We start from the raw sequence: 23,789 nt of genomic DNA, 5'->3' as shown, positions 1-23,789 counted from the left end.
GCCATCAATGTCTTTTCTTGACATTTCTTGGTGGGCGCAAATTCTTAAAGAACAAAAGCCCCTCTGCTCAATGGTCGGGACGCGAGGGTTAAGAAAAACCTCACTTCTACTTGAGAGTTCCTCCTCGAACCACCTTGTTGGTGCGACCGGGAAACTGTTTCCCTTTTTGTTAAGTAAATGGGATTGGAGTAAAACGATCCCTTCAAGTTCTGACATTCTTCGATCTATGCACCTGGGCCAGTTCCAGGAGGACATGTTAAAGGCACAGGAGTGAAAAGAAGGATAGCAGCGTTACGGATTTCCATGTGGGCGAGGCTAAGGGGAAAAGACAAACCTTGAGCTCAGCTTTCTTGCTGAGATTCCTCTCAATATTTTTTGTTAGGCGGTGCCGCGGACACCTTTGCTTCGCGGTGATTGGCTCGCGGCGGGGGCCTCGTGTTTGTCCAATATGGCGGCGCCCAGTGGCGGTGTGAACTGTGAGGAGTTCGCCGAGTTCCAGGTGACGGGGTTTTCCTCACGCGGCAGGCGTGCCCTTCCTTTTGTCCCCAGACCCTCTTCCCTACTCTGGCCTGGGAGGGAGTGCGGACCAGTTGTGGCAAAAGCGGGTATTTCAAAATTCCTTTTTCGAGTCATTGGAGGTCATGGGGGCGCGGGCTTGGCCTTAGGGAGCGAGGCTGCTGCCTTGGGGTCATGGCTCTCCCTGCGCCTCCCAGACCTTGAGTAACTGCGCCCAGAAACTCCAGTGGTTCCTCGGTGGCAAAGCCGAGTCCGGCCGGGTGGGTAAGGATTGCAACAACCATTTAGCCATTCTCTGAACTCAGTTCTTAGTCTCTGTCATTCCCCTTCTGTTTAAAGCTGAGTATTTACAGGAGAGAAAAAGTGAAGGAAAGCTTATTTACTTGATAAAACAAAACAAAAAAATTGTACGAGTTTCACTATTTTGATGGGTCAGAACGTTTGGAGGTTTGAAGGGTCGATTAATCCTAGTACCTGCGCTGGTGCTCTGCCTTCCCAACCATTAGAGAAAATGTAACATTTAAGAAAAAGGTTATGTCTTTTATATATTCAAACATCAGAGGTCTAGGGCTGATTATTAACCCACGAATTAAAGAACAGGGGGTCTGGATTTTGCTATGAAAGTTATCTGTTCCAATGTAAGCATAAGTGCTGCTGTCTTGATAAAAGTGTGAAATTTAAAAATAATGAAAAAGGTTTTTTTAACTATAGATAATGAAAAATCATTTCACGTATCACTGACCTCTGTAGTAAGCTGTGTGCTTGCATCCGTTTTTAGGGAGTGATATTCTTGAAGATAATCTCAACAGATTGAATTATTTGACAAACATCATTTGGTCAAAGAAGTTTCTGTGGAGTCTTTCCAGCATTATATACACCTTTTTCACCACTTCAGCTGCGCAGATTAGATCAGCACAACAGCAGCAGACTTCAAATGTGATCAAAGTGCCTAACAAATACAAATATTTGTAAAAATCGTAAATAAGGTAGAAAAAAGACTGTTGGATTCTAAGGTTAACCACACCATTTGTGGCCTTGGTCTTGTCACGTTAGTCCTGTGATTTAACTTGGGTTAATGAGCTCAGATAATTGAGCAATGATAGCCTTAAAGTTTATCTGAAAGAACCCTGGTTAGGGAGTTGGATGTTCTGGGTTCTAGTACTACTTCTGCCATTAACAGCTTTGGGACCTTGAGCTAATCACCTGACCCCTTCCATAATTAACTTTTGAATCTGTAAAATAAGATTATGTTAAATAACATTTAAAATGGCTTCCATCTCTATAATTATTTAAATCTCTAAAACCAAATTTCAAAGGATCTCTTTAAGCTGTTGAAACATCCAACAGTGCTTAAAGAACACTTTCATTTTCTTTTGGAAGGTCAGATGAGATGTTGTTAAGTGGGCAAAAGCTAAACTGTCTTGCAGAATTATTTTATTCACAGAGATAATGTAAATTAAAAAGTCATAAAATGAATCTCATTAGTGAAACCTGGAGAAGTTTTTAGATTGTTTCTCTAGGGCTTTTCCAAATGTGTGGTTTATAATGGAGAATACCCTGGGTTAAAAGTCAGAAGATCAGGTTTTCCAGAGCTGGCCTTGGCATATCATTTAACGTCATTGTGAATGAGTATAAGAACATTTGCCCCTACTGCTTCAGAGGCATACAAATGTAAAAAAATGTATTTGAAATTGTAAAATTTTAGTATAACATTTACATTTAAATGAATTTTGTAAAATTATAAACTGTAGTTAACTGGCACACTCACAAATTATTAATCAAAGTTTGTGTTTTTTAGAGCTATGAAACCATTACATTTTGTATGTAGGTACCTTATATGTGAAAAGCACGGCACTGAATACTGTGGAAGAGAAACAGAAAATTGTGTGGTTTTTATTATAAAGATTTAGGTACTTTTTCCCCAGAATTTTACTATGAAGATGTTCAAACACTGTAGAAAGTTCAAAGAATTTTACAATGAATACTCATGTACCCACTGTGTAGGTTCTACAGTGATTCACTATATTTACTAAATCACATACCATCCCTCAATCTATCCATCAATCCACCTTTTTTATTTTTTAAATTTTTTTATTTTTTATTTTTTTGCGGTACGCGGGCCTCTCACTGTTGTGGCCTCTCCCGTTGCGGAGCACAGGCTCCGGACGCGCAGGCTCAGCGACCATGGCCCACGGGCCTAGCCGCTCCACGGCATGTGGGATCTTCCCGGACCGGGGCACGAACCCGTGTCCCCTGCATTGGCAGGCGGACTCTCAACCACTGCGCCACCAGGGAAGCCCCACCTTTTTTTATTTTTAATTTTTGATGCATTTCAAAGTAAATTGCTACCTTATCACTGTGTCCTCATATGACCTCTGTGTGCACACAGAGGGAGAGAGATCTCTGGTGTCTTTTCCTCTTACAATGACACCAGTTCTATGGGATTCATGTCCCACCCTTATGACCTCATTTAACCTTAATTACCTCCCTAAAGGCCCTGTCTCCAAAAACAGTCACGCTGGGTGTTAGGGCTTCAACATACGAAATTGGGGGCAGGAGGGGGGCCGAGGCAGGGACACTGTTCAGTCCATAACAGAAACCTGCTAGGTATCAGGCACTTGGAGAGACTGAGTGGGCAGGATATAAAACAAGGAACTCATGCAGGGATATAAAACGTGTAGAGGATATTTAGAATATGAACACAATGCTGTAACAGTTCAGAGAGCATTAAGTCAATAGATGGTAATTGAGCTGTACCTGAGGTGGACACAACCAGGGGAATTCTAGGTAGAAGGAATAGTATATAGGCAGAAAGTTTTATATATTGAGGGGGGAAATAGCAAATTGCTGGAATTCAGAATTTGCACAGGTGCACATTGGGATTACACAAAAGATTGGAACCAGGTTATGAAAGGCCTTGAATGCCAAGTGTGAGGTTAGGGAGTCAGTGAGCAGAGGAGGTGAATTGATCAAAGAGATGTTTTAGGAAGATTTATTACTACGCCCACAGTCTTTGTTAGCGCCCTATCATTTTTGCAATTAGCTTTGCTGTAGCTCTTCTTATCTTCAGTCATTGCTTTCTCTAATATATCTCCCCTTCATAATGCTATGGCTTCATACTGTTATCTTCTAAATTTTAGAACCTGAACCATACATCTAATTTCAGGATTATACGACTAAGTCTAAACTACTTAACATGGCATACAAGTCCTTTTAAAATCCAATCCCAAAGTGCCTCTGCTTAGTTAACTGTCACCACTGCCCGTATTCATACATACTTCTCTCTCCCCAACCCCTGCCACTTCCAATATACATTTGAACTCTGCTGTCCAGCCACATAGGCCTACTTTTCCCTGAACACATGATGTTTTGTCATTTCTGTGTGCTTTTTTCCCACTTAACACCCTGAAATCCCTTCTTCCTGACTCTATCTGAGACCCAGTTCATATATCACCTGAGCAAAATCAACTAAGTATTCCTAGAATGTTTAAGTCTTGGTATTTCTGGTAAGAATATTTATTTATTTACACACAATTGATTTTGAGTTGTTTGATAATTAGGTACAGACTAAATAGACTATTTTCTAGCATCAGTGATGGTATCTTTTGCAGCATACCTAGCTGCTCCCTGTTCCCTTGCCTGGGAGTGCAGAGGACTGCACAGGACTCTGGCAGTTGCAGGCAAGTCTGTATTTCTGGCTTGGGGGAAGCACAGTGTGAGCATTGTTATAAAAATGGAGTTTGAGGAGCCAGAAAGAGCACCATGTGAATGGGATCTACTTCTGGGTACCTTCAGGCCGAGAGTGAGGAGAAGAAAGGTTAAGAAATTTCAGATCATTCTGTGGAGTACATTTTAATTTTACTGTCAAGTAATAGACCTTTTACCACCCCCCGTGTATTCTAAAAGCTTCCCAAAATAATAAAAAGAATTTAGCTAAGGAGTAACCTTAGGAATAGAGTATAGCATAATTGCAGGGGCAGTAGAAAATTTTCTCCACCCCTCCCTGCTGCTAGATATGGTCAGTCCTTCAGTACTGAAATTGCCTTCCAAGAGGGTGAGATTTTCACCCCACAGTTAAAGGTAATACATAAAATGCAATTCCAAGGTAAGTGTCTGAATAACATTAAAGGGTTAGCCTAAAGTTAGAGATTCATGATATATCAGAATTTCTTGTTGTTTTGAGGAGAATGAAAGGAGAAGCTGGAGGCACTACAAAGTTTGGAGAGTTATCTTCTGCTGTTCTTTGACACTTAGAAGCTGATTAGGGTTCCAGCTCCTATACAAAGATGTAGTCTTCAGAGAGCCACTGAACTGTGTATTTCTGTATTATCTCTGTGGACTTGTGTTGCAGTTTGTTGTATGCTATCTGCTCAGGGGTGTCTTCTTTATATTTTCTTGGTGAATTTGTGAGAGAGAGGGTATGCCATTGGAGCTAAGTATCAGGTAGGTAGGTAGTAATTCCTTATGAATGATACATATAGTTTAATGGCAGCACTTATGTGCCTGCATTAACCTTCATCTGTTCTCAGTCTGTGAGGGTACCCAAGCTTTTCTCTAGACCCCCTTGGAGTTGCCTTAAGAGCCCTGGCACCTTTTGTACTGTAAAGAAATTTGTGCCTAGTGAGGTAGTTGACAGTTCTTTTCCTTCTCCTTTTGCAATTTTGAAAGAAATTCCTTCCTGAGCCTTACCCCTTTCCCCCCCTTATCTTTAGCTTTCCTAGTATCTTTTCTGTGATATTTAAAAGTAGCTTACAGTTCTCAGCAATTCCTGAACAAGTGCACTATCAGTTTGTCATTATATTATCTCGAATTCATCACTGTCCAGTAGAGCTTTCTGTGACGGTGGAAATTTGTGCTGTCCAATATGGTAGCCACTAGCAATATGTGGCTCTTGAGCACTTGAAATGTAGCTCGTGCAATTGAAAATTTTTGATTAAAATAACCTCATTTTGGGGCTTCCCTGGTGGCGCAGTGGTTGAGAGTCCGCCTGCCGATGCAGGGGACAGGGGTTCGTGCCCCGGTCCGGGAAGATCCCACATGCCGCGGAGCAGCTGGGCCCGTGGGCCATGGCCGCTGAGCCTGCGCGTCTGGAGCCTGTGCTCCGCAATGGGAGAGGCCACAACAGTGAGAGGCCTAGCCACAACAGTGAGAGGCCCGCGTACCGCAAAACAAACAAACAAACAAACAAAAAACCAAAAAATTTTATTTAGAGGTTAGATTAGATAGAGGTTATTTAGATAGCTGGTGTCTTTCATATTAAAAGCCAAGCTCTAGATCATATATTGATGATTCTTTAGCACACAGAGAACACATATATTTGAAACTTCACATTTGTAAGACTGAAATTGTTTGATTTATTACCTAGTTAATGCCAATAAATTCCCACTGCTGTAAGGAACTTAACAGTATATCCAAATTGTTTTATTGGAGGGAAAGTTGGCTGTATTGCTAATGATCAGACTCAAAACTAGTTAAAGTTCAAAGTAAATCAAAATTCTAGGAAGTGATATAATCTTTCGCCTGCATCAGTCTCCTAACTAACCTCTCTGCATCTACTCTTGTTTCTCTCTAATCCATTTTCCACACTTAAATTCTTTAACTTTAACTTAGGCAATCATTTCAGAATACAAATCAGATCATGTAACTCCACTGTATTTAAACACTTCATTGGTTCCCTATTGCTTTCAGGAAAAAGGCTAAAATCCTGTAACATGATCCGTAATGGTGGACCTCATTTTACACCATGCTTTCTCTTATTCTCTGTACTTAAGCCACATTGACTTTTCAGTCCATTAAACAGTCTATTTAAATGACTCTTGTGAAATCATCCATAGTTTCCATCCTGCTAAATCTAAAAAGTTAATTTCTGTCCACATCTTTATTGACTTCCTAGTAACATTCAACACAGTTGACCATTTCCTCCTTGAAACCTTTCTTCTGACTTCTGTGACATCTCAGTCTTTCTCCTGTAGTTTTAGATGCTAGAGTTCCTTCTTGATCGTTAACCCCCTTTATTCCCTACAGTCTCCCTCAGTGATCTCTTCTTGTTTCATGGCTTTAAGAACATTAATTTGGGGAATTCCCTGGCAGTCCAGTTGTTAGGACTCCAAGCTCTCACTGCTGAGGGCCCAGGTTCAATTCCTGGTCAGGGAACTAAGATCCAGCAAGCCATGCACCATGCATGCATGCATAAATAAGTAAATAAGTAAATAAATAAATAGATAAAATTTGTTAATATAACTTCAGCCCAGTTCAGTGTCAGACTGGTATATTCAACGTTCTGCTTAACTTTTTTACTCATATCTAACAGGCATCTCAAACCTCAACATGTCCAAAACAGAATTTTTTAAAAAAACTTTTTATTATGCAAAATTTCAAATTTCACAAAAGGAGAGAGAGTACCATGAATCCCTGTGTACTCATCTTTCAGTTCCAACAATCAGTTCATGGACACTCTTCTTTCATTTATATACCACCATTTTCCCCATCCTAACCAGATTATTTTGAAGCACATCCCAGGTAGATCTTTTGTTCTGTAAATATTTCAGTCTTTATTTCTAAAAGATTACAATTTTAAACAATACCAGTGTCACAAACAATTAACAATAATCCTAAATGTAAAATATCCTGTGAGTCAGAACAGGATCTTGATCTTCCCACTCCTTCCAAATCTTTTCCTCTCCCAGTCTCTCCCCACTATTAATTAATGACTCTACCTACTATCCATTCGGTTGCTCAGGTCTCAATCCTAAGCGTCATTCTGTTTACTTTTCTCATCCCCCAACACCAATTCATCAGCAAGTCCTATCAGCTCTCTCTTCAAAATATATCCTGAATCCAACTTCTCCCTGATTCCACTGCTACCTCTTCTTTGTCTCTTGCCTAGACCACCAGAGTAGTCTGCTGAATGATCACCCTGTTTCCATTCTCCACATAGCAGTCGAAGTTATCTTTGAAAAAATTAATCGTTATATCATTCCCTTGCCTAAAACCCTGTTCCCTTTAGGAAAAAACCCTTAATTGTTTCTGTTGTCTCTACTGTCCTTTATTTTCTCCTCAACTCTGATCTCACCTAATACCACTCTTTCCCTTATTCACTTCCAGCCCACTTGCCTTCTTTTAGTTCTTCAAACATCCCCAAGTTTGTTCTTGCCTCTTAATTTTTGACTTGTTCCCCCAGATGTCCTTTTAGTTGGCTTATTTGTATCATTCAGATCTCAGTTCAAATGTTATGTCCTGGAGAGGCCTTCTTTGATCTCCCTATCTAAAGTATTAGCCCCTCAGCCCCACCTAGTCATTCTTCATCCCATTACCAGTTTTCTTTTTTGTAGTACTTTTCAGCACTGAAATTATCTCATTTATTGGGGTACTTGTTTATTGTTTCTCTCCCCCTCTGAGAATTTTGCTGCATAAGAGCAAGGGCCTTTTCTATTTTATTCACCATTATAGCCCTGGTGTTAGAATGGTGCCTAACCATTAGACATTAGTAAGTATTTTTTGAATGAAGAGTGAGTTAATGAATCAACTCTTCGGTCTCTCTAATTGCTGCATATGTTTAAAGAAGAAAGATTGCTGAGGACTCTCCGTCAAGGAAAGCTTTATCTAAAAGGTATAATGTAAACCTTGGCCTCAGGATCAGTTCGATTTAGATAGAGGGAAAGAGGAGAGATTTTAAAGGTTTTTTTTGATTTTGTTTTAATAGGCAAGTTGTAGGAGGTAAAGTTGGCAAGGAAGGTCCCTGTTTGCTACTTAGCTATTTTTTAACTCTAAATAGTACTGCCGCTGTTTGTTTGAAATTTGCCACTTACTGACATTATATATCCTCTACTGTACATAAAACATTATTTAAAATGGTGGTTGCTTAGTGAATATGTTAAGATTATCCCCTAAGAATTCCAGTTTACAGAGAATCTTGATACTATTGACAAAAATAGAAAGATACAAGAAGAGGGGATAAGATAGTGAAGTTGGTTTTAGATCTGATGTTTGCCTGTTTTTCTTAGTCTAAATTATGAGCCTTCTACAAGCTGTTTTATTTCTAGATTGGGTTCTGGAAAAGGGCATTAAATTACTAATTAAAGATTAATAGCCTGATAGGAATAGAATCTATGCTGCAGACAGACTGAATGGCCTAAATTGTTATTATAATTGGAAACGCCTAGCTGTTAATTATGAGGGAAATGGTCAAATAAGTTGTGATACCTCTACAGAATAGAATATTTATGCACCTATTAAAAATGTCTTCAAGGTAACAAGGGCAGAATGCTCATAATTCCATAAAGTAAAACTTTTAACTGTTATACAATACCTCAATTTGATAAAAATATTTGCAGATATGTATAGAAAAAACTGAACACAGTATTGTAAAGCAACCATACTCCAATAAAAATTAATTTAAAAAAAGGGATATCTTATTAATGATGGTTAACTATGGATGATTCTATTTTCTTTAAATTTTTTCTAATTTTTCCAAAATGATTGTATAATACTTTAATCATAATAAAAGTTTATTTTAACAAATGGATGATACAGCATAGGGAATATAGCCAATATTTTATAATAACTTTAAATTTAGTATAATCTATAAAAATACTGAATCATTACATTGTATGTTTGAAATTAATATTGTAAATCAACTATAATTCAATAAAAAAGAATAAACAGTAACTATAACTTATTCACAATCATATGATTAAATAATGTATGCAAATCACACTCCTGCCAATTTTCAGATTAAAAGCTGTCATCTTTAATATGACCCAAAAAAATGGATGAAAAGAATGAAGACGTTGATTTCAGTGATGGATTTAAGTTTGGCAAAGAAATAGGTTCATATGTTGAAGGAAGTAGAGGATCAAGCAAAGATGCTTTTAATACACATTAATATTAAATGTTAACTTCCTGGATGTTTTCAATAAGTATAGTCCTAGTATTATACACTTCTGTTTTCTTAATGATTTTTCTGATTGTGTTTTGTTTTGTTTTGTGGGGCCAGGGTGAGGTAAGGGTGGATTAAAAGAGAAAGAAAGGGGTATACTACTAGAAACCTTTTCTAGAGTTTATATCATCTGCAGACAGAAGGTAGCTGATGCCCAGCCTTTGTCTAGTGACAAGTGAAAAGAAGTACCCTAATCAAAATGTGGGGGGGGGGCTTCCCTGGTGGCGCAGTGGTTGAGAGTCCGCCTGCCGATGCAGGGGACACGGGTTCGTGCCCCTGTCCCGGAGGATCCCGCGTGCCGCGCAGCGGCTGGGCCCGCGAGCCATGGCCGCGGAGCCTGTGTGTCCGGAGCCTGTGCTCCGCAACGGGAGAGACCCGCGTACAGCAAAAAAAAAAAAAAAATGTGGGGAGAAGGGACTATGCTGTGTTGGTATACTCATCAGGGTCTGTCTAAGTTCCCTGCCCTTTTGATATTGTTTTTATTTTGATTGGGTTTTGAGAGTTGGAGCCTCTTTTAGAGGGGAGAGATCCTTGGGAAATGTGAACTTGGGTAACTGAGAAAAGGTAAAACTACTTGTTCTATGAACAAGAAAGCCACAAAGAGTTTTGGTTCCTTTTCTAGCAGTATACTTTTTGTTACAAAAATAATACACAATCGTAGTAAAAAACTAAAAAACAAAAATCCCAAAAGGAAAAAAAGCTTGAAAGGATATAGATTAACGTCTGCACATTAATCACTGCTGATAGTTTCTTGTGTATCTTTCTAGAAAATTTATGTCTAGCACCACATTTTAGAATGAAAGACAAAGAGGGAATAGAGCAAGCAATGATGCTGGATTGTTTTGGACAAGTTGAGGTAATCAAATTCAGTAGAATCCTTTATTGGCTGTATGCTGGAGATGGAAAGAACACACAGTGTTTGCTAAGCACCGTGCCAGCACATGGGGTTTACAAATGAATGAAACGATCTTTACACTTAAGATGATCACAGTGGGACCAAGGAAAGAGTTGTGCCAATTGTTAGAATTACTATTACATAATCTACCTCTCATTCTTGTAAAAAAGATTTTTCTGTGGTTGCACTACATATAGTGTGGTTTCCCCACTCCTAATTCACAGGGTTGTAACATATCCAAGAGCTTTATTTATTTATTTAGTTTTGCTTAAATGGTCTTTTTTTAACCACTTAACTTTCCATTCAAGTTACTATTCTTTTATTTTAAATATATATAGGAATTACTCAAGGTGATGAGGACGATTGATGACAGAATAGTACATGAATTAAACACTACGGTTCCAACAGCTTCCTTTGCAGGGAAAATTGATGCCAGCCAAACCTGTAAACAACTTTATGAGTCTGTAAGTGTATCTTTTGAGTCTTTTCTTTTGTGCTTCCTTTATGCCTTTCTCTGTAGGCAAAATAAGAAAACAATTGACATAATTAAACTGTGGATACAAGAATTGAATCTTCATGTTTTCTTGCCCACACCTGAGGGTGTATATAAGTTTTGATCCAGTTTCTACAAAATAAAGAAAATGTGTGGTCTTAAGCACAAGTCTGGGAAGAGACAGTTCTAAGGAATGAAAGCAGCCGTTTTTTGACCCCCTCGTGAGCAGCCTTTAACTTAAGGAAAGCTTTTGCTTCAAGGAACGAAGGAGAAAGTGAAACAGTCAAGTACAATAAAACAGTGAAACAAGAGCAGGGTCTTTGAATGAATCAATCTAAGAAGCTAGACACCTGATTTAAGGAAGAATTAAAACCCTTCACACTTTTTATCAATATATCTTCTATCTTCCCTCACTCATCAGGAAGGGGAAAAGAAGCATTTGGCAGGAGAGAAGGAAAAGCCACAGATAAATTGTCCTTTTCTGAGGCTTTGGTTTCTCAAGTATGCATTATTTCATTGCCTCTTAAAGATCCCCTTATTTCTCTTTTTTAATTTCTAAAAGTGAAAGGAAATAACGATTTAGCTAAGCATTTTTTATAGCTTACTTATTTTTTTTATTAATTTGGAAGCTGATATTCAAATGGCATTTGCTTTATTAGGCTCTACCACAAGATTACTGTATTACTTAAAATCTAAAGTCCATTTCTCAATTATGAAAAAAAATCAGTTTTGGATAAACTTATTCATATCACTTAAATTCAAAGCATTAACTGCTGATATTTTTTTCTGCTTTTATGTGAAAGTATGTTACTTTGTTGAGTGGTCAGGTAATTCTTGTGGCTTCATAAAATTGCAAGGACGGGGGCTTTAAGGAGTAGACACCAGTATTGGGAGTAGAGAGCATGGGTCCAAGGCCTAATTTATTATGAGGTTGTTCGACAGTTCACTGAGTTTCTTTGGGTAGCTCTGTCTAAAGAACTATTGATAGAAGTTTGTAATGGCTTTAGTGATCCACCTCACTACCCATATATATATAATCTCTATAATCTATTCAATTGTTTCCATTTAGAATCTTTTTATTAACCTAGAGGTTTATAGTATAGCGAGTAACAACATGGATTCCAGATCTAGATTAAATCTCACCTCTGCTACTTCCTAGCTGGGTGACCTTGAAATAACCTCTGAGTCAGTTTCCTTATTTGTAAAATAGTATCAGAAAAGTATCTGGTCAATTGTTAGAGGATTAAATGAGTTAATATAAAGTGCTTACTGTACTAAATGTTTTACATATAAATGCTTGCTGCTTCTCTTATTGTTATTATTTCTTATTCCTTTGTTGAACCAGGATAAACTGGCATGCTAAATTTGGAACCTTTCTGTTTTAGATATTCTTGTGTATGTGTTTGGGTTTTTCTCCATCTGTATTCTAGAGGGATCCAGCAACATGAACGTATGTAAAGGATTATTTATCAAGTAGCTCTGTTCCAGGGGTCGAGCCTGCAATAGAGTACCCATGCTAACAAGTACCACTGAGTTCCCTTAGATATTGTCTCAGTTAAGAAGTGGAACTCTGTGACATGTCCACGTTGTTTACGGTCACCCTGACTGTCTTTAGTCCCTGACCCTTCCTTTTATAGTCGATGAAGGAATATTTGCGCACTCTAATGATAATACTTCTTCATAGGAGAAGATCAGCAGTTATTATAAAGCACTGATTTTAGAAATTCCAAATCTTAAAAGTATAGTCTTAGTAAAAATGAAATAATTTCAATAAGATTCCCTTATTAGAGCATATTCCCTCAATATCTGAAGTTTTCCTAGCTTTACATTGTTTATTGTTTAGCTTCAAGATAAACATAAAAATCAATACTGAACAGTTAAAAAGTCTATGAGCTTGGAACAGTGCTTTACAAATGCAAAACTGTTACCGGTGTCATAATGATTGATTTAGAGTAATTCTTAAAGCTATCTCTTTAATATAATGAACTTTTGGACTATATGTTTAAAAAATATGCTTCTTACATCCTTTTGTCAGAAGTTCTGGAGGAAGATTTAAAACAAAAAATGCCGTGACAAAAACTTATTAACTTTTTTTGCAATTGAGGTATAGTTGATGTACAATATTATATGTTTCAGGTGTACAACATACTGATTCACAATATTTAAGTGTTTTGCTTTTAATGATAGTTAAACTAAGAGTCGTTGTTAGGATTCTAAAATGATGTTTGGGAAATTGGAATTTAGAGTTAATTTAGAATCAACCTTTGTTCTAGAAAGAAAAACACCAAAAAACTATAATCAGGAAAAACTACATTCTGTTTCCCTTAAAGGCAAAAAGCATTATTTAAAAATAATGATTAAAAGGTAGTAGGTGAAAATTTCAGACTAAAAGAAGTTCTCGAAGTTGTGGTAAAATAAAACTGGAAAGTCCTAGATATACCCCCTTTAGACTAGTTTTGAATCATTCTCCTGCCCCACCCCAAGTGTCTTCATTTCAAAATTGTTTACCCCAAATCAAAGGAAGTATGGTTATGATGTGGTTATAGTTCAGGATTTTTCTCCTCTAACCAAAGTTTTACTTTACTGAGTTTCTTAATTTTATCTCAGTTCCTTTAATAAGCACTTTATGTATCAGAAATAATTCTCTTATGACCAAATCCTCAAGCATCTGATACTAATGAGCTAATAAGCCTGGTTTCGTGTTATTTTTTCTCTGGTAAGCTTATGTCACGCCATCTGTTACTAGTTATCAAGCGTCCTCATTTCTTTGACATATATGTACAGAAAGAAGTCCATGCATATTCCTCTTGCATATGCTGTTAGTTTTGAATTTTATTGAAGGATGGTCATGAAAACAGACCACAATAATTGATAATACTGAGTAAAAGGTGATTTGCCCAGCAATTCCTGTTCACATAGGAGTGGGTTCACAGTCGGGCTAATCTGAAGGAAATGTAAGCAGGTGAGGGTAGGAGGGTAGTTTGCATCTAGAAGTGTATCCACAGGGAAAGGGCCAAGCTAAAGAGGGGAGTAATGGAGGAAAGCCCAACCAAGGAAGGAAACTGTGTGGAGAGAGACCAAAAGAAGGATATTGAACATTTTAATAAAATGTACAAAATTTGAAATTGATTTTAAAATGCAGATAGAGGGCCTCCCTGGTGGCGCAGTGGTTGAGAGTCCGCCTGCCGATGCAGGGGATACGGGTTCGTGCCCCGGTCCGGGAGGATCCCATATGCCGCGGAGCGGCTGGGCCCGTGAGCCATGGCCGCTGGGCCTGCGCATCCGGAGCCTGTGCTCCGCAACGGGAGAGGCCACAACAGTGAGAGGCCCACATACCACAAAAAGAAAAAAAAAAAAAAAAAAAATGCAGATAGAAAAATGAGAATATTGTGATAGACTTCTAGTTGGTACTAATGCTGTTTCACTAATTGCTGGGGGGTTAGACAAAATATCAAAGTAATTAAATAGCATCTGGCATCTGAGCAATGTACTGAGTCATGTTGCCTCTAAATTTTAGAGGTGGAAAGGATATTACTGATTATTTACTCATAATCCATAATTTTCCAAAAGAAGAAACTGAAGCCTGTAACAGAAGCAGCATATTAGCTAATAAATATGGGCCTTGAGGCTGTCCTTGTGAACCCTAAATGCTACAATGAAAAAAATTAGCATATTAGAGAAATATACTATAGGTGGGATTAACATCTGTTAGGAAATTCCCTCCCTTCACATGGGTACAACTTTTAACTAATGCACTTTTAGTATTCCCCTCTAGAAATATAAAGGTTTATTCTTTCCTGGTGTGTATTAGACCAGTAGTTCTCAACCACGGGGTCCCATTATGACCATTTAAGAGCTGTATTTCAAATAACTTATGAGGAATGCTTATAGAATGGTTGTTAGTCCCATATTTTATATAAAATATATATAATGGGTTATTTCTATACAGCCATCACTAGCATAGCATTGGGATATTCCCCCTTCAGAGGGAAGAAGGAATGATATAACATGATTAAATGGAGCAAGCCAACACTTAAATTTTAGTTGGAGGTGAACCACTGTTATTATGCACCATTACTTATAATGACGATTGCATATTATTTTAGTATTTTGCTCTGTCTCCACCCCAAGTTTTTAGGGTATCTTCAGAATTTGGCTATGATCATGGGAGTATGTTTGAATTGAAACATGACTATCATAATTAATGAAACAAGGCAGAAAATAGATGCAAATTATTGTATTGGATGTGTTGCATTAAGATGAAGGCTAATAAACAATTGCTCTGTCGGGCATCCTTTACTCTGTCAGCACACGCAATGGATGGAATCAGTGACCTCCACTTCATGTACAATTTTTCCTTGTTAGTACTTAAAGTTTAAAATCTTGAAAAGGGTTCTGTCTGACATAGGTAAATGTAGCATTCTTTGTTTCTCTTTATTGTAACTAAGAGCTTCTCTATATCACTTACTTTATAATTTTTTGCACTGTTGACAACATGAGGCTGAAAAAAAAAATGAAAGAACAAAAAGAGAACAGCAATAGGAAGTGGCCCAGAAGGTGTGTGAGGGTGGGTGTAGGGTAGAGGAACACACAGATGCAAGAATGGGAGAGAAAGGAGTGTAGGGAGGAGACTGAGATGAAAAGCGCAGCGCAAGAAGTGCAGGAAGAGGAGCAGGAAGGCCTGGGAGCTTAGTGAGGAAGAAGACGGCCCAACCTCTTCACTTTCACCCTCACAGCTGCTGCCTTTGAGCTGGCTCATTCAGCACAATCGTCTCTTCCACAGATTCAGTTTTTAAAAACTGTTTTAGAAAGTATTACATTTCTGTAGTCTAAAAAAATTTTTTTAAAACACTGAAATGTGACAAATTGCTGTGATTTTTTCTTTTTCTCATTTCCTTCTTTTGTTCTTTTAGTTGATGGCGGCTCATGCCAGTAGGGACCGAGTCATAAAAAACTGTATAGCTCAGACCTCATCAGTAGTAAAACAGCTCCGAGAAGAGAGAGAAAAGAATTTGGACAATTTAACATTGTTAAAGCAACTTAGAAAAGAACAGACAAAGGTAAGTTGAACAGGGTTTACATTTCTGAGGCAGGGTTTCCAAACTTAGCCTTCAAAATAAAGGCAGTTTTTAATATGAAAAATTCAGAGTAAGAGACGGTTATTACTTAAAACAAAATGATCAGGAGATTAGTATTTCATTTTTAATGGGCTTTATTTTATTACATTTAAATACTAATTGGTAAATTAATGTGCATTTCATGAACGTATGGAGTGTAGCAAGTTTTAGCTAAAAGAAGCATGTAATCATGTTATCTCCATTCCTTTATATATTCCACAGTTAAAGATACAAGGATTAATATAGACCAACACCACATCAAAAAATCTAGGGAAATCACATCTGTATCTATGTTTTGAAGCTTGACTTGAGGAGAAACATTTTTAAAATATATTTACATTTTGAAAATAGTTACCTCTGGTTTCACTGTAGAAATCTGCTGAAATGTAATATAGATATTTAACTTCAGGATATTACCCTCTTCCGCCATAAAAATATAGTACTATTTGAATATAACCAGGGCCACCAGAGCCTCATTATGTTTATTTCTTTGCTGTGGAGAGGGTGGTATGGGTCTTTGACTCTTTTCAGACTCTCCTTTGTTTCCACTTCATTTCCCATGCCTGCCATTTTCCCTTTTAGGAGAACACCAAGTGTCCACTGAGTGCTATGTCAGAGCAAGCTTTATTTTCCCAAAGTCAGCTGTCATGTAGATGGGGTGTCGACCTCAGAGTAGAGTTAATGAAGCAGAGCTATTTCTTTATAGCCCTTAAACGTAACACGTCAAGAAAACAGTTGAAATATATGCCATATTTTATTTTGTGGACTGCATTGCTGTCTTTTGAGGAGGGTGGGGGTGGGAGGGGGCCTTCAGGGGTAACTTTTTATTCTGATACAATTTCAAACTTACAGAAAAGTTGCACGAACAGTACAAGGAACTCCCATATACCCTTTACCTATATTCACCTATTGTTTACATTTTGCTCCACCTGCTTTACAGTTCATTCTCTCTACTCTTCTTTCCCCCTCCATCTTTCCCTCCCTCTTTCCCTGTCTTCCTCCCCCTCCCCCATACACATTTTTTTTCCTTTACCATTTTGAGAATATGTTGGGCACATTAGACTCCTTTACCCCTACATGTGTTGGTTATTTCCTAAGAACAAGGGCTTTTTCTTACATGACCACTGTATAATTATCAAAATCATGTCTGTGTTTTAAGATGGCATAATAGGTGATTTACTGATCCTTACATGTCAGGTGACTGAAAATCCAGTGTGAGATGGAATCATGTTTTCATACTGAACAATTTGTGAAGTTTGCTCTTTGTTTAGTAGATGTAGCCAAACTTTGAAAAAGGGATCTTGCTATCTCTCTCAAGCCTTTGTTCTTTTGCTGCACACAGGTGTGCACTTTCTTAGTCATCCCACTGATGCAGTGTGTCTCACTGGATACAGGATCATCCACTGTCTTTGCTGTTCTCTTTGTTCATGATGACTGCTTCAGCCCTGTGTTCCACACTTGCTGATTCATCAGCCAGTGGTGGGTTCTTCAGACAGTGAACTTAGGCTATAATGGTCATCTTAGCCTACCCTCCCTGTTGATGAAGGCTTATAGATAAATTATAGAAAGCTGGTTAAGATCTAGTTTTTTTTGGATTTTGTATTTTAACAGGCTCTTGAAGTATTGACAAAGGAAAGTGCAGGGCAGGGCTGTTAAATCAGAAACTGAAAAATCATTATTTGCAAATTAAGTCAGACAAAGAATAGAGCGACTCTTGTTAGAAGAGGGCAAAGTTCAAAAACCACTGAGTGTTTGGGAGTGATGTGTCACACGATTTTGTCTGCCCTCTGTTCTGCCCATATGTCTTTAGAGCCCAGCACAATCACTGCAAGGAGGAGTTTTAGAAACCAGCCAGTGAGTTATGAAAGGTAGTTTTCTGGCCTGTGATACTGCATAGGACTAGAGTAGAAGTTAATCATGAGTAGTATTTAAGCAAATAAGGAAACTTGAATTTTTTTTTCAAGTTTGCTGTGAAGATTATAGAATCAGAAAGAGACAGCTCTTGGAGATGTTCCAGCTCTACCTGTTCATTTTCTATATATGGAAACAGAGATACTGACATCCCCAGAGTCACAAGCTCGTAAGTGGTAGAACTGGGACTTTATAACCCATCTCGTCTGACTGTAAATTCAGTCAGTGTTTTTACCTTAAGTTGTGACTAATAGTCAAATTCTGATTACTTTAGTGAACAACGTATTTATATACAGTGATGCCAGTCTGAAAGTTCCCAGTTCTCTACCTGAATCCTTACCTCAGAAAAAGCACGTTCCTTGCTGGAACTATAGACCTGCTGTCACCTCTTAGTAGCCTTTGAGACGCAGTTTACCCGTTTAAGACCCAGAGCCTCAAAAACAACCATCTCGGGACTTCCCTGGTGGCGCAGGGGTTAAGAATCCGCCTGCCAGTGCAGGGAACACGGGTTCGAGCCCTGGTCTGGGAAGATCCCACATGCCGTGGAGCAACTAAGCCCGTGCCAATGAAGACCCAATGCAGCCAAAAATAAATAAATAAAACAAATAAATTTATTTTTTAAAAAAACCCAAAACAACCATCTCAAAACATTTTGTTGTTGGCACTGAAATTGCATTAGAAGCTGACTGTAATATCTACGGTGTTCAAGAATAGAAAAAACATGGATTGTAAAGGCAGACAGCTCTAAAGAAATAATCCATCTACCACCTGGAGGTTTTGTAACCTTGTAAATTAATTGTTCTGAAACTTCTGATTTTCAGTTTGTAAAATGGAATTGATACATAGTAACTTCTTATATTTTCTTTTTTTGGTGAGGATTAAATTGTATAATATATGTAAGAGCTTGCATATTGACTGATAATGAAGTAGCAGTTTCTTTCCTTTTTGACTCCATATTTGTTATATTAATCCTCTTTACAGTATCCCCCCAACCAGTGGTTTCCACCTTTTGTTTAACCAGTATTAAGGGGGTTGGGGGGATCTACAGTCTTATGTGGCAGTGCATTCTCTTTTTGGACAGTTGTAACTGTTCAGAGATTTTCTTACTTAGTGTGAAAATCTGTCTCCCTGTAACATGGAATTACTGATCCTTAATCTTCCCTCTGGATAAGTCTAAACCCATTTCTACACAACATCCCTTTAAATATTTGAGAGCAATTATGAATACTGTCTCAGTGGCCTGTTGTAACACTGTTCTTTAAAGTTGTTACTTCTTTGGCAGAAAGTCCAGTCTCTGACAGAGCAGTGAAGCTTTAATGATTTCTGGGTCGATATAACTGATTAAAATCTGAAACCGAGGTTGCTCTGATGTAAGCAGGCGGGCTTCTTCAGGCTTGTTACTACTCCACAGCACATCAGAAATGCAGTCCTTCCCCTTGTTCATGGTTTCAATCCTATATACTGGCCCATACTCTGACAGCAGTTTTGAGTCTACGAAGGGAGTTTACAAGGAGCGTTGGATCAGTACCACATCCATTCTTATTAGTGTTACATGCATATTTCTCAAACCTCCTGCCTGAGGTGTACTCCTAATTTATGGTTAGGTTCTTTGGTCTGGGTGCCTAACTCATGGTTGCCCAGAATCCCTCTGGCATTTTGTTCCCAAATCTCCTGGCCTGGGTCTTGACTTTGGCCTGAAGAAATCATCCTGCTGTTAACCTCTTGGCTGCCTCAACCTGTAGTTCATGCTTTTTTTTCTCCTAATTTTCCTGAATATTTTCAGGTTCTCCTCCTGGAATTAGTTAGGTTCTTTCCTTTCAAGTCTCTCTGACCAGAGGCGACCAGGAGTATGATGGGCCCTGCCATCTGGACCTGGCAATATAATTGGCTACTTTTTTTTGATGGAGTAATTAGGTTGGCAGTTAAAAAGAAAGTTAGAAAGACTAGCATTTTTAGCCTCACACCTCTGGCTGTATGGTTAAGGTATGGAAAACTCATCCCTTTCTCAATTACTTGAGCCTTATATATTCTTCTTCTCTGTTTTTCTTCCTGTTTCTTTTTTCTTTTATTCAAATCAGGTTGCCACCTCCTTGTCCTTTTTTTTGTTCGTCTGTGCTATCTTTGCAAATCTATATGGTAGGATCAATAACTAGAACTGGAGTTACTGAGTTAAAGGACATGTGAATTTACATTTTTGGTAAGTCTTACCAAATTGCTCTCCATAGAAGTTGCAACAATTTGTACTCCTACTAAAAATATATGTGAGTGTATCTTTCCCCATACCCTCACTAATACTAGATTTTATCAGACGTCAGATTTCTTCTATTAAAAATTTTTTTGGTCATATTATGGCTTAATTTACATTTCTTTATACATGAATAAAATTGTACATTTTAAAAATAGGTTTATTGGCCATTTGTTTTTCTTCTGTGAACTACCTGGGCATTTGAGATTTTTTTTTTTTTTAAGCTCTCAAGGTGATTATAATATGCAGCAAAGCTTGAGAACTACGGCTTTATAAGATTTAGCAACTGATTAAATATGAGCAGAACAGCTATGTCAAAGAAGGTTTTGAAATCTGGCCTAAGTATTACCATTAATAAAGAATGCAGGGGCTTCCCTGATGGTGCAGTGGTTGAGAGTCCACCTGCCGATGCAGGGGACACGGGTTTGTGCCCCGGTCCAGGAAGATCCCACATTCCGCGGAGCGGCTGGGCCCGTGAGCCATGTCCGCTGAGCCTGGGCATCCGGAGCCTGTGCTCTGCAATGGGAGAGGCCACAACAGTGAGAGGCCCGCGTACTGCAAAAAAAAAAAAAAAAAAAAAAGAATGCAGGAGCAGCAGCTGGTTTTGTTAGGAAAACATAGAGTTTGGTTTTAGTTCTTTAATTTAAATTTTTGTAACTTCATTTTTGTTTTCCTTTCTTGCAGTTGAAATGGATGCAGTCAGAACTGAATGTTGAAGAAGTGGTAAATGACAGGAGCTGGAAGGTATAAAATAATGTTGGTTCTTGGAGAGAACTAGGAGAGGAAGCAGAACTAGCAAAGGGAAACCAAGGGAGGGGGGAGACAAAGAGTGCCTTGGGCACTTAAGAATAATAAAGATCCTTCATTTACAAGCAATTGAAGGCTTTAACTTTTTTGGGGGGGGCGTGGGTTGTGGTTAGAATCCAAGTTAGAGCCATCTTACAAAAAGTAGCTTTACAGTCATATGGTAGAATTGCATGATCGTCATGGGAACAGAATTGGAGACATTCTGTATGTTTCCTAATACTAATTATGGGCTATTTGATATTTAGAGTTATTAGTTGTTAACTTAGAACCTTCAACCAGGTTATTTGTTCAAGTTAGCTTTTCTGAGCTCAGTTACTTCCCATAAATTTTCATATCATTATCCTTCACAGTTGTTTGTTTTCTAACATATCTGATCGTGAAACGTTGTATGTAGTTTTACTGGTATTTGATAATAGGGCTTTTTATGGCTCCTAGATTCACATGCTCCTTATTACCACCTACTTGGTTCTAATTAAGAATTAGATTGGGGGACCAGGATCCCAGGACTTTACATGTAGTTAAAAATCACAAAATTCTACACTATTGATACTATGTATAAAATAGATAACTAATGAGAACATACTCTATAGCACAGGGAACTCTATTCAGTGCTCTGTAGTGACCTAAATGGGAAGGAAATCCAAAGAAGAGGGGATATATGTATATGTATAGCTGATTCACTTTGCTGTACAGTAGAAACTAACACAACTTTGTAAAGCAACTATAGTCCAATAAAACATTAAAAAAAATTACAAAATTCCTACTTTATTTTCTGAAAAAGTATGTCTGCATGTCCTCTCTAAAACTTCAAAGATTTCCAAAGGGCAAAATCTATTAAATCTGAAAGAATGAACTGAAAATTGTTTTACCCTTTGAAATTAACCAGTGGAACGGGGCTGGATCCAGAGGGAGGTTAACTGAACCAAAAACTGGAGTGTACCGGGCTTCCCTGGTGGCGCAGTGGTTGAGAGTCCGCCTGCCGATGCAGGGGACACAGGTTCGTGCCCCGGTCCAGGAAGATCCCACATGCTGCGGAGTGGTTAGGCCCGTGAGCCATGGCCGCTGAGCCTGTGCGTCCGGAGCCTGTGCTCCACAACGGGAGAGGCCACAACAGTGAGAGGCCCGCGTACCGCAAAAAAACAAAACAAAACTGGAGTGTACCAACAACTTGCAGAGCCATGAATAAACTGCAAAATACAAATCGATTTTCTTTGCTTTATCACATTTCTTTATCCTATCCTCTTTGCCAAGATTTCTTATTTCTGCCCTTTCCACCTATGTGATGAGGTGTTTGCTCCTTGAAAGCACACACATTTCCCCCTTTATCAGACAAACGGAAGTATATTGTCTACACTTTGTTTTTTTCCCCTTAATATATCTTGGAGATCTTTTCAAATCAGAACATAAAGAGCTTCCTTATTCTTTTTTATGCTTGCTTATATCCCCTTGAATGGATGTACCAAAATTTTTATTTGACATAGTCCCACATGACACGTAATAATAGAATGTTCTTTTAATATTATGATATGTTATTTGTTTAGTTTTTAGGAAGCAAGATAAATAGAACAAAACATTATATAAATTTATAGAGTTTAGCAAAAGACTAGACTCCCTTCAAGTATATCTCCATGTGAGAAGGATCTGGCACTCATTTAGAAAAGCATGACAGATATCTAAATAAAATCTACATTATAAAAGGATTTTTAAAAGCTTTATCTTAAAGTTAATTTAGATATTTTTGTCTAACTGTCCAAAATATGTCCAGAATATGGAACTAGCATATTTGTTAGTTTACCAAATAAGCTAGCTTGTGATGATTTTTTCCTTGAATAATTTAAATTTTATTAAAATATTAAAATTATCATATAAATGAATATCAAGGCCTTCTGAGCTCTTAGCACCTAGTAAGTCAGTTTGAACAAGTGAGGAAACACCTCTGTTTCCTAAACCTGTTGACCTGGGACAAAAAAGTTTATATCCACCAGACCCATGCCAAATTTAATTGAATTCCAGGCCTGATTTATACAGGATGACTCAGTGACCTTTGTTTCTGTTCACATATCTTAGGTGTTTAATGAACGCTGCCGAATTCACTTCAAACCTCCAAAGAATGAATAAAAAGATACTTTTTTTAAAAAAGACCGGGTCATCTCATAAGAGTTAAAGCATGACAGACATCAACATGGTGGGCTTCCCAGGAAGATTTCTGAGCCAACAGTCCAAGACCTTTTGTTGATTTCAGCCCCACTTACCCAAGACCTCAAGTATAAATAATTCTGATAATTATGGAGAAATCAACTGCTATTTTATACTGATTCTGTAAAAAAAAAAAAAAAAGATATTTTGTAACTATTAAAATAATTTTCTGACTCAGTGTACATAATTATTTGATTTTTTTCCAAGTTGAGGCAGTAAGTTTTTGTAAGAGAACTTAAATACAGTTTCAGTATCTGATTTGATTTATATTGTACCTCTTTGAATTTTACAAATTTATTGGCATGAGCATAGACCTTTTTGGTCATTGATAGTTTTATCTCTTTATTTATCTCTTTAGGTTTATAGCTCTTAAGTTATTTATCTCTTTAGGTTTATTGCTCTTAACTTAAAGGGCAGTAACATAGGCTGGATGCTGTCCAAAGAAATTCTCTTAGTACCTTAACTTATCTCATTTTCATATGCAGAAATTAATGTTGGGTGGAAATATTTTCCTGGATAATGTTTCTGTGGACCATGAAAAAGAAAGCAAAGTAAAACAAATTCAGAAAATGGAAAAGTAGAGGAGGGCTTGCATAATGGTATTCTAGTACAGGATGATTGTATTCGTTTTCTGTTGCTGCTTAACAAGTTTAGCAGCTTAAAATCACCCC

At 37.9% G+C, this 23,789-nt stretch overlaps 1 protein-coding gene across 5 annotated transcripts; it reads left to right on the top strand.

The window, feature by feature from the left end:
• The first annotated feature begins 406 nt into the window (after positions 1 to 406).
• On the top strand, positions 407 to 23,275 carry MIX23 (mitochondrial matrix import factor 23). Of its 5 annotated transcripts, none has more exons than XM_081234093.1 (5): positions 407 to 499; positions 10,688 to 10,813; positions 15,756 to 15,902; positions 20,800 to 20,859; positions 22,990 to 23,274. In XM_081234093.1, the coding sequence occupies exons 1-5, from the start codon at positions 449 to 451 to the stop codon at positions 23,038 to 23,040; spliced, it is 435 nt and encodes a 144-aa protein (XP_081090219.1). In that variant the 5' UTR covers positions 407 to 448; the 3' UTR covers positions 23,041 to 23,274. The 5 variants fall into 5 exon arrangements, with proteins under 5 accessions (XP_081090219.1, XP_081090221.1, XP_081090222.1 ...); XM_081234095.1 differs by lacking the exon at positions 407 to 499 and adding an exon at positions 530 to 776; XM_081234096.1 differs by lacking the exon at positions 407 to 499 and adding an exon at positions 530 to 780.
• The last annotated feature ends 514 nt before the right edge of the window (positions 23,276 to 23,789 follow it).

This window comes from Mesoplodon bidens, assembly GCF_964165515.1.
Source record: "Mesoplodon bidens genome assembly, chromosome: 5".
Classification (NCBI taxonomy): domain Eukaryota; kingdom Metazoa; phylum Chordata; class Mammalia; order Artiodactyla; family Ziphiidae; genus Mesoplodon; species Mesoplodon bidens.
This window is presented reverse-complemented; position numbering and strand designations above follow the sequence as displayed.